Source organism: Pundamilia nyererei, unplaced genomic scaffold, assembly GCF_000239375.1.
Source record: "Pundamilia nyererei isolate P.nyererei 1_Seehausen unplaced genomic scaffold, PunNye1.0 scaffold00088, whole genome shotgun sequence".
Taxonomy (NCBI): Eukaryota; Metazoa; Chordata; class Actinopteri; order Cichliformes; family Cichlidae; genus Pundamilia; species Pundamilia nyererei.
The window spans coordinates 1,702,133-1,717,763 of NW_005187489.1; the positions used below are offsets into that span (position 1 = coordinate 1,702,133).

A 15,631-nucleotide genomic window follows, 5' to 3' on the forward strand; every position below is an offset into this window, starting at 1 on the left:
TTCACTTTCTATTTCATTGTTTTGTGTCTCAATTTTTTGGACTGCATGTTGTAGTTTTCAGTCAGATACAGGAGCCAGATTTTAAGCTTTTATAAGCTAGGCTAGGCTAAAGTTAGCAAGCAGCTCATTTAGGCCAAAACAGACCTGAAAAACGCAGCTAAACATTCGTGGTCACTGATTGGTGGCGTGGTGACAGTATCAGATTAGTGCAGCAGTAATGAGTCAGTCCATCCTCCTCCTGATGGCTCCAGCAAGCCAAAATATTTCCTGCCTGATGAAATGTGGCACTGACAGATGGGTATAATGGATAGCGTTAGACGGAGGACGAATGGTGTTATAAAGATCAGTGTTTCACAGGATGTAGTGATTCATAGCATTAGTCTGTGGTCAATGTGGCAAGTGTAAAACGGCCCTCATTAAGGGACTCTGAGCAGGAAGCGTGTTGGGGAAACAACACTGGCTTTCATGCATGTTGCTGGAAGCTTCTCTGCTCTTTTCACTCAGTCTCTCAGGTTTGGACGTAAATGAGGAAAGCGGCTCATCGCAGAGATCCGTTTTGTTTTTCGGGGGGATTAAGACTTCACGGTGTGGGAAGTTAGAAAAGAGAGAGGTTTGCGCAGCCGCTTTGATTTTTGTCAACATGCACACTTCTTCATTTCCGTCTTGATGACTTTGCACCTATTGTGCTGCTTTGGACTCAAAGCCCTCGAATTACTCTAATAAGCACTCATCCTGCACTAATCCTTTCAAGTGAAGGGTGTGCGTCGCTCTTGTGCTTCCTTGTGTTGCTGTGTTTGTGCGTGTCGTGTCCTCTCTGTGTGGGTCTTTTCCATCCAGCTTTTTCTGCAAGTCACGTTTAGCTGTTGCCTTCAGTTGGTGAGATAAACATCTGTATGGGCTCGAGCTGCCACTGCTGGAGTTGCCTTGGTATGGTGTGAAGTTAAAACTCACATAGCAGAGCTTGGCTCCTTACATCCTCGGTCCAGCCTCTGCTTCCAGCAGTGGAAAACGGTACAGGGATGATTTTGTTTTGCTGTGGATTAAGACTCCTCAGCGGAGCGAGCTGATGTGTTTTGACTGCTGGAGGAAAAACTCCTTGCTACTTATTCTTATGTTACTAAAACAGTTTTGCTTTAACTTCATTTATGCATTTTCACACTCCATCCATCCTGACGCTTTATTCGTAAATAAGGTTGGTACCTTCCTCCTGGGGAAACTCCCGAAAGCTGTTTAATCAAACCAAAGCACTTCAGCTGCTGCTTTTTGGAATAAAAAGCTTTCTTGTCCTAGTTTGGGTCACTTCTGCCTGCTAAGTGGTTCTTTATAAAGATTAGGACAGAATCATGAGCCCGCCCACCCCAGCACAGATTATTTATGTTTGCACATAATAAAAGAATTATAATCTGATAAAAACAGAAATTATGATGGTGAATATTATTAGACCTCTGAAAAACTGACCTTTGATTGAGCCACAGCACAAATCATGACTGACCAATGATGTGCTTTCATTTTTTATTACACACAGTGTAAACCTCAGCAAAGATGTGAGCTGACGAAAGGAATTGTTGATGCTGAAAAATCAGGACATAAAAAGTTATCAGTGTGTTTCCAAGTTTAATATGCAAAGTAAAATAATGTAAATATCTAAAGTAAAACTGGGATGTTTGGAACAGCTGTGTTTAAAACATTGTTGCTCTGTTTTACAGGAAGAAGGAAATATAACAAACGTTCATAGCGGGGCTAATATTTCAGTCCTTATTAGCAGAAAGGCTGAAGGTTGGAACAAACATTACCAGGTAAATCAGAAGCGTAAGGTTTGCTTTCCACATCAGCGTCTTCTTCACCTCGCGCTACATTTCTATGTTTCATTTTTCCTGGATGGTGCAGTCCACAAATGAATAGCAAAGAACTGACTTGGAGGCGAATATATCAGGTTGTTCTCACCTGGCTGCAGGCTGCTCCAGTGCATGCTGAAGGTCGCATCGTTATCACGCTAACAGAACCACATTATCTTCAAAAAGCACAGGAGTGATTCGTACGAGCCCCTCACACCGACTGTGCCTTAAGGTGCTCGCCTGAAATATCGCGAACAGCATCGAGGAAAAGGGGCGACCTCGAAAGAGTTTTGTGCTCCCCTGGTCTCATGCTCTCGCCAAACCAAGAGGGAATGTTGAGTTGTTATGTTTTTGGAATTACAGCACTTATTCTTTTCATTCTCTTTGAAATGAATTTGAAAAAGACGCTTTCACATTATTGCAACTTGACCAGAAGAGCTTAGGGCGAACGATGCAGAGCCGTGAGATGATGAAGACTCAGCTAGTCAGCTGCAGCCATGTTTCGTTTATTAGGGAGACTGAGAGGTCTGCTGGTGAAAGAGAGTAAAATGAAACGAGTCTTTGCCTTCTTCAGTTATAAGATTCGGGTTAAGAAACAGTCAGTAGTGTTATGAGTGTGGAAACTGGTGGCATTGCGCTGTAAAGGAGGGGATCGCTGGGTGGAGCTTTAAGGAAATAAGGAGTAATATGCTTTAAATAGACCTGATTGGCAATTTTCAGTCTTTTCCTATCTGTTTGAGGAACTCCTGTAATATTTGTGTTACAATGTTGCTAAGTGGAACAGAGATGGTTATTCTTCTGCAGCAGCGGTCATCACTAAACGTTCGTTACTCCACTCTGTTCCATCTTTAGAAGTTCGGGTGGAGGACCGCTCGCTTCGAAATAATTTCCACACTGGAGGGGAAACGTTGAAGCCCTGGCTCGAATGACCTGGCTGAACCAAACATAAATAGCACGCGCACACACTCGCCACAGAGGGCACTTGTTGAAGTGCAGCGCGTGTCTGGCAGCGGCTCACGGAGCGTTGGCCAGGCAACCGTCGGCCCGTTAGAACGCACTCTGGCCATGAATGAGTGTTCAGTGTTAGTCTGTCTCTGATCGGGACGACAGAGTTTTTGGTTTTGCAGTCACACCGGGACACAAACGGGACATTTACGCAACCATGTCGGCCTTTTTTTTTCCATCCTCAGGTTGTGAGTGTGACCTGACATCTATAAAGCTGCAGACAGAAGTGGGCGTTGAAGCAGCACCTTGTGTTCCTTCATGCAGACGGAAACATTTTTAGGAGGAACACAGGTGGCTCTTTTTTTTTTTTTTTTTTGGCTAGTCAAAAGGACATTAAGGAGGAAATGTTTGTGTGTCTGTGCGTGTGTGTGTGGAGCAAACTGATGCTCTGAATCAGAGACTGTAGCTCGTCCCTTTAGGCCTTCTGTCTGGCAGGAAAAAAAGGTCTTTTTCCTCTTGAGGTGATTCATCAGGCAGCTCGACTCTGGAACGGACTGAAAAGCTCACACACATGCAGAGCAGACAGAAAGCCTCAGACAGGCACACACCACGCTTTATTTTATCATGCCATAATGCATCTGAAACTGCGCTTTATATCCCAACCTATTCACTAAAGCAATTATCCCTCTTGGTCTCATGTCTGAGTTTAACCAGCACGTTTCATATCGTCTGTGTCAGAAGTGCTGAATCACAGGCTTCTTCCACCCGCGTGTTTCACTACATTTGCTGCGACTGAGCCGTCGCTCGTGATCCAGAGCTCTGATAATTGTGGTCTCGGGCTGCACCGTGGCGTCTCCCACAGCCCCGCAGCTCCACATCGCAGCTGTGGCGTTTTTCCTCCAGAGACACCGAGTCGCGACCAAAACCCCTAAATGGCCGCCTGTGAGGCCAACCCGCCCCCGCCTTAATACCCCACTCACTCTTAATCCCGCAAATAATGCAGCACATAATTACCTCCTGAAAGTTTGAGTGATTCCGATATAAATTGTCCCCCCCGCACTTCACCTCAGTCCAAATGACTCCTGTGGTTGTTTTAGAAGAAAAAGTCCGGGAGAACTGCGGCGATATCATCGGGACGTCTAGACCCGGCACTCGACGCTTGCCAATCCTGTACACGGTCATTATGATGACTATTATATGGAGCAACTGCCGTCTGTGATGTCAGATGAATTTCTGAAAGGCTAATTGTATGACATCTTTGCTCTGCCACTTGATCCACAGCCAAGCATTTAGACTAATGGACCTGTATTGATTTGTGTGTTGTTGCTCAAAGTCTCCTCTCTCTCTCCTCTCTTTGTTTACCTCCCTCTCCCCCGTATTCTCTTTCCTCTATGCTCCATCTAACGGTCCTCACCCACCTCTCACTGCATCCTGCCTTCATGCCCCTCTCTGCACCTACACAGAGGCTGGACGTGCTGACGAGTATATACTCCATGTCGCCCCCCGAGGGCGGTCTTTGGGACAGCGTCAGCAGTGCCGCAGATGCGCTGATGTGTGTCTACATGCCAGACGGGCTGACGGTCCAAGTTCCCATCAGAAGAGACCAGGCAGCTGCTGACCTTCTCTGTGCAGCGTGCAAGGTTGAGTTTCAAAGAAATTATGCCATTTGACAAAAATCAGACGATAATATTCCTGTGACTGTTTTAGCAAAAAAACATTTGAATGTTTCATATATGCAAAGCTTCTTAACTCCATCGAGAACAGCCTCAGTAATGGTCAGATAATCTGGCCTCAAACAGCTGTTGCAGCAGATTTGATTGCATTATGTCCCCGAGGGTTTGAAATGACACCAATTCATTACACACTTCACACAGCCCCCCCTGAATGGCTGCAGATGCATGGGCTCACACATGCAAAAACAACATGCATGCAATTTCTTAGGCGAAACATTTTTTTTGTTTACTGCAAATTTCCCATCACTACATGGAAAGTCTGAGTAATTCCCACCTCGGGCCACACAGCAGCTGTGTGGCGAAGTACTGGTGCGGAAATATGTGGGATGATTTTTGTGCGTGCCGTCTGCTAAGCATTTATTGGCTCCTGTGTAAACAGGTGAAACAGCTGGACCCGGGCGCGCACTGCCTCCGACTGCACAGGCGAGCGGGGCAGCACGTGGAGGTTCGATACGTGGCTCCCGGAGAGCTCCTCCGTGATGTGGTGAGAAGGGGAAACACGCATGATCCCACACGAACACTTCATTTATCCGCTCTTTCTATAATGTGTATCGATTTGTTTAATATTGCCCCGCAGGTCAATGATCAGTTGGAGGTGGTCCCGGCTAATGTGTTTACGCTGCACATGAGCAGGCAGAGCGGCAGCGGCGACTTCGGTGAGTCGGGCACGTTTGGGCGAATCGTGTTTGTAGTTTATGTCGTGATCCTTTATGTAATCCTCCGGTTGAATCCTCCTGGCAGGTTTTGCAGTAACAGGATACGCAGACAGCCAGAAGAACAGCAGGGTTTTTGTCAGCGAAGTGCTCCCTGATGGCCTGGCCTTCAATGAAGGTGCCGATCTAGAAATGACCAATAAGAGCGTCACGTTTGAGATCGGCGTGGCTTTTCTGAAACGAGTTTGCCCGTGTGAGCAGGTCTGCGTCCTGGCGATGAGATCCTGGTCCTGAATGGTCGGTGCGTCCCCGGTCTGGACCTGGCATTGATCCAAATGCTGTTTGCTGAACAAACTGTGCACCTGAGCCTGAGGCGGGAGGGCCCCGAGCTGCCACCTGTGACCTCTGACCATCTGGCTCCTCCCACTAAACACAGCCAGGAAGTTCGAAGTAAACACCACCGAGCCAAGTCGTCCTCAGGTGCTTTAATCAGACGCAAACGTACAGTTGAACACACACAAGTTCATGTAGATGGAGTCATTATCGGACATTAGCTTTACTTACTGCAAACAGCTAACAGTAGAATAGAAAGAGACGCTGGTATTGAAACCTTATGTGACACAAATGGTGGCACAAGTTGAAGGGTGACACGTACAGTTTCACTTTCACAGTTCTGAGTATGAATGTGCAAATGTTACTTCTGCTAAAAACATTCGGTGTCATTGTGCAGAACTCAGAAACCGCAAAGTTCCAGTTTTTCTTTCCTCTTTTTCTACAGTCGCTTCTTATCTTTGTAATCCATCATCTAGGCAGCATTATTGTTGTGACATCCGAGAATCCATGCTTCTTTAGAATTTACTGTTTATTTGAACCTCAGAGTTATTAGTGGTGAGCTGTTGCTTGTTGTTACCAGTAAGCGGTGGGAGTGCTGTCACTACGTTTCCGTTTCAGTTAATAGCTCCACTTCCCCGAGTTAAACGAGTAGAAGGGGGGGGGGAGCTCTAGATGATGTTTCACAGCTCTGTGTGTTCTGGAGGAGAGGAAGGGCCGGGAGGGGCTTTTGACCGCAGAGGGCTCATTACTGCTGTGGATGTATAGAGTGCTGTCAGCCTGGTTTAGTCTCACGGTGCAGACGAGGTGTCAGAGCAGAGCAGGGCGTCCGTGTCAGCACAGCTGATCCCCAGCTGGAAGAGAAAAATATCCGATTGTTGTCCAGCTCTTGATTTCAAGGTAAGGAACATAATAAAGAAATAGTATGGCTGATGTTATTTTGAGTCATATGTAATAAAACCGCAGTCATTGCAAGACAAAAGAAGAAGTTGTGTAGCAAAACCTCCTTTAAGACGTGCATATCATTTTGTGTCGCTTTTATTGCATTTCATTGCACAAAAACAGTCTTGAGTGTCATCTTAATGATAATAATTCATTAGCGTTTCCTCCACTGCGGCCGTAATTGAACACAAAGGGATTAATGACTTGAAGACCTCATTACTGCAAATGGTGCCATCAAAGCGCCTGCAGTTTTCCCGCTCCGTCTCTAGAGGGCACATGATCCCAGGCAGGCTGATAAGGAGGCAGGGAGGTATGTGCCCTCAGTGGGGGAATTAACACTTGTCTGACATGAATTACAAAAGGATTTCACCATGGCGTTCCTAGAAGGAAGACGTCTGTCATCTGGCGTTCATTTAGCCTGATGCAAATGTACGAGACGAGAGAAGCGACAGCAGATGATTAGATATATTTAGAAATTGCGGCCTAGCTATTAGACATTGGCTGATGATGATTGCCGGCTTAAAAAATGCCAAGTTCGGCTCAATGGGAGGCCCAGAAGTTTTCTTTTGTTTCCCGCCGACACGTTGGCCTGCCTCCCGGTCGACAATCAGAAATCTTGCATGTGCCAGCTGCTAGAGAGCATGTCCTCCAGACCTTGAATTTTAACCAGAAGGAGGCTGAAAAATTATTTTCAAAACACTGTTTATCTGTTTGTCATGCTGTAATGATGCAAATATTATTTGCAGACATTTTTCAGGCTGGACTAGCAGCAAACTTTATCTCCAGAGTTGTTTTTTTTCCCAGTCGAGCAAGGAAAGAGATAACGCAGTCTTTAATTAGGATTTCCAGGCGTGTGCTTTTTTGCTTTTCTGGGTAACTGAATGCCCTTGCTGTTTTTAGTTTGGAGACATATTTAAGTTGTGTACACGACAAAGTCGCCCACAGTGGTTTCAGACCGACTCTCGTCTGCATTGTTTGTGCTTTGTGGGTTAGAAGAAGGATGCGCTTCAAGGGGCGGTATGAGCTTAAAACACCATCAAACACAAATAGACTCATGCTGACTCTCTGTCTCTCCACAATCTCTCTTTCCAGATGTTTGTACTGCAGCTGGCGGTGGCGAATCTCTGTACGTAGGACTGGAGGATGGTCGCTCCCACTGCACACACAGGCCTGTTCAGCACAGCAAGGTAGGAGGGGCCCGAGTGCGAAAAAAAGACGTGTAAACATCCACACTCTGTGCCCGTCTTTCCTTCCAGGTCTGTGTGAGTGAAATTGTCTGTGCTGTGTTTGTGCCCACTCTCAGCAGAAGCTGCGGGGCTGTCAGAAACCAGACTGGCACCAATCCTCAGCATTTCCATAATTAGGATACTCAATCGTAGCCACCGGTATAAACACAGCTTATTACTGTCACGCAGACGGCATGCAGACTGAGAGGGGAGGCTGTGTCACACTCCCACTGCCTCCTGCACAAACACACACTCACATGTGTCTACATGCACATGAGGACAAGCACGCCTGGGGGCAAAGCCAAATCCTCTGAAGAGAATGCTTCTCCTGTCATTCACTTAACCGTGCACATGCACCATTTTATTAAGAGCTACCCTGCTTGTTACATGCAGACTTTTCCTTCTCGTCATGCATTCGTTAGCCGTAAGAGTCCTGTTTTTGTTCTAAGCACGCTACAGTTAATGCAACACTTCCTTTCAGGCCACTTTAGAGGAATATCTCATATCTGTAAATGTGCCAAACAGTTGTCCCTTCTGAGTTATGGCAGATTGTGCGCCTATTTCTGTCCTATTGGTCGCTCAATATCTACTCAGGTTTTTGATATGCAAACCAACTTTATTGAAGTCATTAAACCGCGAGCCTGTTCCGCTGGGAATTACGCTTCAGTGATGTGATAATGTAATACGGGAAGATTTGTGTGCCGGTGTTTATTGAGGGCAGTAATGAGTGTGTGTGGTCACAGCAAAAAGCCATGTGTTAATGATGCAGCCATGGCTGGAAGCCTAAACGTATTCGTGCATGTTCACCTCCTCTTGCATCATTCGGCTAATATTTAATGCCCTTCAAAGCTGTGTATAGTCGTCGCTGCTGCGATTGTGAGTGCATGTTTGGCAAGTTGCTCATTATGTAATGCAGACTAAATGAAAAAGGGAGCAGGCATCATTGATGGCGATACAGGCGACATGTTTGTAAAAAAATGTTAATCGTAGCTGCCACGTGTTTGACCCGAGGTCAGCCGGGAGGTGGACTCTTGCTGTCGTCTCCTCTCTGTTCGTCTCTTGTTGTTTGCCCGGCGACGTGAGTCAGTCCTGTTGCTGGGATCTGCACTGCACCACTGCTGCTCAGCTCCCTGCCGTTTTTGTTTTCCCAAGGAACGAATGGAAGATGGGAAGGTGTGCGGCTGTGCGCGAGAGAGGGAGGTTTATGAGTGTGTGCGTGTCCGTGTCACTCGTGCCACTGGATGTGTGCACATTGCCACGAAAAAGGAGAAAAGGGCTCCCCCTCTGCATCGGTGGGAATCAACCACTGTGAAGGAAATTAAAAAGAAATAAAATACAGGGTGAGATATCGGTGCTGGTAAATCAGATTTTTGCTGCTGCGCACAGAAGGATTTAATCAACGCGCAGCCATCAGTTTGTTCTCCAGGGCGTGCAGAAAGAAATCGAGTCACCGGGTAGAAAACCGGCCATGCATCAGCACAGAGCTGCACACGTGCATGCACACGCTGCTCGCACAGTCGATAGAGATTGATGGAAGGGAAGGACCAATTTCAAGCCTCTTGTCACACATGCGATCAGCTGCCTCAACCTGACTGATCGTTTTTGATTAATTAGTCTATTGCAGTCCAATTTGTGTTTATTACGTGTGTGTGTGTGTGTGTGTGTGTGTGAGCTGAAACGCTTACCAGGCAAAGTTAACGGCTTTGTTTACCGTTGAGTTAATGATTGTTTCTATTATTTAATGAAACGTTTGGATGGTGAGCGCCTTTGCAATCGGTTTAACACAGTGTTGTTGTACCATAATGAGCTGAGCCACTCAGCAGACGAAGTGAACTAAAGTGGTCTGAAAGACGTGAGCGGAGCCTCGATTGGGACTTCTCTGCTTGCGGGTCATCGGCAGATTCTCGCACATCGTCCGTTCAGTTTCTTCTGCTTGCAGACGATTGCAGGGGGGAGGCGGAGCCTATCCCAGCTCTCGCAGGACAGGCAGTCAATCTGCCGCAGAAAACCATTGACACCTACAGTCAATAGAGAATGACCTAACCCCACTGGAGAACATCCAAACTCCACACAGAAAGGCCCCGGACTGCATGTGATGCGTCGGCCCTAACCGCCGCGCTGCTGCGCTAGAACATAAGCATCTATAGGATGCTGTGCAATCCCATTAGGCAGATGGAAGGACGTGGGAAGTAATCTGGTTTCACCACATGACACCAGTCCGCACGCAAGTGATTGATTAAAATAATTTAAATTCAAGTTTCCCAAGTTTGTCCTGAGGGTTTAATCGACTTCTTTCACTTATTGGGAAAACTGCGGTTAAAATAATCAATAAGGAAACGGACCAGTCAGTGCAGCTTTGAGCTCAGGTGTATTGTATATGTGTCCTTGTATATAAACGATGACATAATAAATTCTGCGGTTTGTGTTTGATGCAATGCAAAGCAAAGCAGACAGTCATCTTTTGCATTAAACCAAAGGTTAAACAGCGGACAGACATATTAAGCTTCTTTGCATTTGTCCAGACGAGACATTTCACTAAGAGCATTTGAATGGACTTATGAAGAGCGCTATGACTGGAGCCATGCTCTGTCTGGATGTCAGTGCAGCAAGATTTGGCTTGATTCAGGCAGTGATGTTATTAAGTTGAGTAATAAGCAGGCTCGCACCGTTTGTTCACATCTTTACTCTTCAGCTCTCTGGACTCTGGCACCTGTCTGCGGGCTGGACGAGTCTGAGGTGTTTTAATATGTTTTAAAAGCTTGTGAGGAGGATGTTTCAGTTCTCCCCTCTTATCATGGATCCCAAACTTCAAAACGTTGGCACATGCCTGCAGATGTGAGGTTGTATCTTCTTCTTCACAGATGATTTTGTTTTCCTTGAAGCTACCGTCACCCCCCTCTAAACTTGAGCAGACGTGTGTGTGAGGGGTGGGTAGGTGTGGGTAATTTGTGGAAGTGCTTGTGTGTTATGACTAAGCCCATCAGCCGCCATCTGGCCACGAGCATACTAATAATCTAGGCTTACTGCTGTCAGCACAGTTAATGCTAGCCTTCCCCTGCTCAGTCCACTCCACAGTAAGAACTTCCAGACGTGGAGATAAAAACTGAGTGACGGAGGAAGCAACGGGGATCCCGATGCACAATGACCCAGCATGGCCATGGCATTAGCAGAAAAGGATGAGGATCCCCGGCCATGCCTTTGCCTCACCATCTTATTTGAGCTGCTTCAGAGGGGCCGGTCGCTGGTTCAGGCCTTGGGCGCAGTCGCAGCCATGTGCTGCTGCTGGTTCTGGCCGTTTGGCTGCAAAGCTGAGGAAAAATCCCCGTTCTTAGGATCTGCGCTTCTCAGGCTGGGACGGCTCCTGAAAGACAAGCTGTCCTGCGTGGTCCAGGACCTGACCGCCTGCTTGTCCTGCCAGAGAGACTCCAAGGAAGACAAACAGCCGGTAACTGTGGGCGGATGGGCTCGTGGTTTTCTGTGAGGGGCTGGGATGGCTGATAGTACAGACTCTTCACACTTTAAGCTGCAAAGTTTCACACAACCAGCCCACATCCCTCTGTGTGCAGTAAAAATAATCTAACAAATGCAAGCATGGAGTAGTTTTACTGTCAGAGGCTCTTAGCAGTAATGAAACAACGTGTGCTTGCAGCTCTGTTTTAGGCTCGTGGTGACGGCAGGTGGAAGAAGGTAAAGAGTCATAGTGTTGGGATACACTGGGATAGTGTCTTCCCAGCGTTAATGCTATGTTGGGAGTGTACTTGCAGTGTTACTTGTTGATAAGTAGTTGCTGTCTTTGTTGCTGTATCGTGGATCCTTTGCTTCTGATTCACACAGTCTTTTCTGGGTCGGATGCGGTCTAGAGAACGACGTTTGCCATTACTGTGAATTATTTGTCATCGAGAGGTGTTTAACATCAGCAACAAGCATCGCCACTTAACCTTTTATTCAGTTGTGGGCATCCCTTTGAGAGGGAACAGCATAGAGTCGTGGCATTACTTTGTCTTCTGGCTTTAATGCAGTGGAGTGCATGTGAATAGCCTCGGGGGCTGAGCAGAACGGGTGTTTTAATGTGAAGCTGGCTTCATTATTAAAACACACTCCTCTCTCAAAGTCCTCGGAGACTTGGCGGAATAATATTTGTTTAGGATGAATAATAAAAGGCGTAAATGGGCTCGAGCGGAGCGCGACGGGGCCGGCCCTCCCCGCTCGTATTTCTCTCTCCTCCCCTCTGCTCTGTTTGATTTATGAGTGCGCGTCTTCTTTTATTGAGCTTTGAAAAGAAGATGGCATGGTGGCACTATAGCCCACTAACACGGCAAATGAATCACCGGCCTGCCCACCGGCCACAGGCCTCCGCTCTTTCTCGCGCGCTCTCTTTCTCGGCCTCACGGTGTCATGACAAGGCTGTTTCTTTTGAAGGATGCTTGACGCCAGCCCCGGGGACACGCCTGTTTTTCATGCCCTCCTCCTTATCTCCTCTCTCCCCGCATTTGTTTGTTTATTCCTGCAAAGATGGGGCTCCTCCGCCGGTAAAGCGCGAGGCTTCTCCTTTGATTTGAGCAACGTTTCATCTGCAAGGCAGACTGAGCTCTGTACATAATGACTCCATCGGAGCATTAAAAGGGAGATAGAGATGCTGTTTAGTGTTTATCTTGCATCCTCCCACTCTGACAGAGCTCAGCTGTGTTTTCTTTTTCTTTTGTTTTCTCCAAGTGTTTTTGCCCAGACTTGGAGAAAATAAGTGAGACTTAATTATGCAGCGGCATGCTCTACTAGCTTACTCAATATAAAAATATTGTACGTGCATGTGGATGTGCACACGAACTGAAAACACTGTCTCTTTAAGGAGACTGAGGACGTAGACGGATGACCGCGGGGTGAGAGGAGTCCAAATTTAAACAGAACTTAATCTCGTTTGGTGCAGTTTGTAAAGTTTAGTCCCGATATGCCAAAGCCGAGGATGCTCCTGCTCAAATCTGGACTTGGCAGGAAGACGTCTGTTATTATGCATTCACTGAGTCTGGTGCAAATATATAAGACGAGGACTGAAAGCAGGTGATTAGCTGTATCTAGAAGCTCTGCTCTAGCTGATGATGATTGCCTGCTTAAAAAAACTGGGAAGTTTGGTGTGAAGGCTTTGCAGACAAACTTGCCCAACAGGCAACAGCCCGGGGTTAAGTTGCGAAAGAGGAAGCGCCACAGCCTTGGTTTGCATCAGGCTGCGAACTGTTGTCAGATGCCGTTCCCTTTCTCCTCCACCGCTCCCCTCCCGCTGTGCGCCGCCACCATGAGTCAAAATGAGATGTTCATGTCACGTTTACTACAAAAACATCGAGGACCTGAGAACTGATTGTGATTCCACACACCTACTGGCAGAACTTGAAACGCAGGTCTGCAGTGTTAGATGCAGTTTGGTGTCTTACACGTCTATACTGCATTTACACAGCATTTTACAACCAGGCAGGAAGCTGCAGTGCAAGTAGAAGTAAAAGAACAGTAGCAGGAAGCTATAGGACAATAACTAACCTTCCTAATTGTAATCCCTTACATTTATTTACCCGAGTGAGGTGAGAAAAATGGTTCCATTATAGTTTGTTGTTAAAACCATCCAGCATCTGTTTATTTCTGTCCACATGTAGTAGCCCGCGAGCGAGCGATGCATGTCATGTTTTATTCTTGTACGAGGCCATAGTTAACATTCCTGCACTGTTACCCCCACCCGCTCAGAGCCTCCCAGTTTTGAGTCAGCCATTCCTGTGTGTGTAGAGGTAACAAGCCAGAACAGTCTGCATTGTACTGTCGCTATTGAGAGACTGGACCCAGATACAGCCCCCAGCCTCTCAATTCAGCTCTCTGGAAATCACACCAGCGAGGTCACCTGGAGCCGAACAGGAGAGGAAGAAGCGGAGGAAGAAGAAGGAGGCATATCTGGAGGCAAACGGACAAAAGGAAGTAGGATGGATGGCAGTCTGTGGCGGTAGAGACATCGGAAGAGCAACGCTGATACGCGGCGACAGAGAGTAATAGCTCCTGGAGGAGAAATTCCCCCACAGGCCAAGTGGCCAGACCGTCCGCTACGGACTGATATGCAAAACAAGCAGGCAGCAAGCACTTTTTCTCTGCCTACGCTCACAGACCAGTGGCCACTCCGCCCCAGAGGCTGAGGTGCACTGAAGTCTGAGGGTTCTGACTTGGGCCTGATGGAGAGACGAGCAACGGCGAGCTAAAGAGAAACCACAGAAGAAGAAGAAGGAGGAGGAGGAGGAAAGTTGATGAGGGTATTTGACTGATCATCAGAAGGAATTAAAAAAAGAATCGAGGCAGGTCAAGTAAACTTCAGAGCTCACTCTCTCCGAGCTGTTATGCCAACGTCCAGAGGAGGCCGGCTACGCAGGAAGAGCTGCTCGCTCGCCCGCAGGACCCAACAGCAGGCCACGGCAGCATGGAGGCTGCTCTACAGACTGCTCGTCATGGTGACTCGCAGACTGGGAGAGGTAGTGGATGTTTAAACCTTACAATATGAGCTTCAGTAGGAGATTTTAGAGCCATCAGGATTAAACATTTAAACAGATGTAGTCTGGCTTCGCTGGAGAAGGAAGCTAGGTGTAGGTTGTGCTTGATTGTTGTGTTTGGGATGTTTGGATTGACAGTAAAGTGTTTTTATTTGACTTGACGTTGGAATTAAAATCTCTGGCTTTGATTTTGGGGATCTAGGAAACGGACAGCTGGCAGACGAGCGGAAATAAAAAGATATGCGGCTGGAAATGCATCACAGACAAAATAAGAAGAATTCTTCTCCAAATTGGTTTGAGCAGAAGTCGAAACACTATCCCCGGCTGACACCTGTCAGCAAGAAAACCTGATCAGGAATTCACAGCAGCGCTGTCAGATCCGCTTGTTTTCCGTGGCGCTCCCTGGCTTTTCTCCCGCCTCTGCTGGTTCACGTCCTCAGCTCTTAATTGGTTATTTGGGCTAGCTGTCAGGCTGTGTCGGTGGGATTGTTGTGAGGCGAATGCATTTCCCGAGTCATGACTGCGTGGCGTCCACCCACCAGCTTTCCTTCTCTCATCACGCTCCGTCCGTCATTAGCGTTGATGAAAATCTTACTAAGCGACCTGTGTGAGAGCTGAAAGTGTTTTCCCCTCCTCCCCCCACCTCACCCGGCTCCTCCATCATCTCGTTTGTGTGTGTGGGTGTGTAACAAGAATCAAGTCGGCACTTGAATGGAGGTCTCTAAAGACCTGGGCAAACCTCACCTTCGGGTGCCAGAGCTGAAATAAAACACAGTTATCTGTCTGCACAAGGATGCTCTCTCCTGTCTGGAGATACTAGCGGGCTGTTTGATGAATATGTCCTGCTGATATCCTTCAACCTTTGTGTTTCCTTCAGGCAGCCCCCCCACCGTCTGCCTCCACGGTGCATTATGGAGTTCTCCCAAAGCGTGTATCAGTGAATGAAGGCTGACTGGTGCTGTGTGTGTGTGTGGCAGCAGCATCAGTGCTGGAGGTGGATTTTATGATCTTTAAAGGGATAGCCTGTGTCAACAGCTCTACTTATGTTCCAATATCCTCGTGTTTCTTTGAATCGCTTCAGATTTGAAAGTGTTTAAATGCTAAATGACACGCGCACAGTCGCATTAAATGTTTCCTGTCACCTCAAACATGCTCAATATGACATGATGCTAGCTTTAGCTAAAGAAAAATGCTATTTGTGAGCAGCATTACTGCTGCGTTGCTGTGGTTCTCACTGCAAACATTTATACAGGTATGTCTGCAGCATGAGTGCATCTTGTGCTCGCCACTAGGAACATTAGTCCCTACATCAGAGCACAGGGAGACTTCAAGTCCCCTCATAATTATCAGCCCACATTCAAAGACCTCCAGAGTGGAGCTACAGTGGGAGGTGGATCACTTGAAAGAGGCTTAGCCCAGACATACATAAAGGGCATGGAGAGGAATTTTTCCCCC

The 15,631-nt window shown here is 47.2% G+C and overlaps 1 protein-coding gene across 6 annotated transcripts in view; it reads left to right on the plus strand.

Annotated features, from left to right (window-relative positions):
• The window catches only part of tiam2a (TIAM Rac1 associated GEF 2a), a 60,036-nt gene that overhangs the window by 32,853 nt on the left and 11,552 nt on the right, over positions 1-15,631 (plus strand). For all 6 annotated transcript variants that reach the window (XM_013912370.1, XM_013912371.1, XM_013912372.1 and 3 more), the window contains 6 exons: positions 4,244-4,420; positions 4,893-4,997; positions 5,091-5,169; positions 5,255-5,344; positions 5,428-5,646; positions 7,531-7,625. In XM_013912370.1, coding sequence (XP_013767824.1) covers positions 4,244-4,420; positions 4,893-4,997; positions 5,091-5,169; positions 5,255-5,344; positions 5,428-5,646; positions 7,531-7,625 — 765 coding nt within the window. The remainder of the gene's footprint in view (positions 1-4,243; positions 4,421-4,892; positions 4,998-5,090; positions 5,170-5,254; positions 5,345-5,427; positions 5,647-7,530; positions 7,626-15,631) is intronic.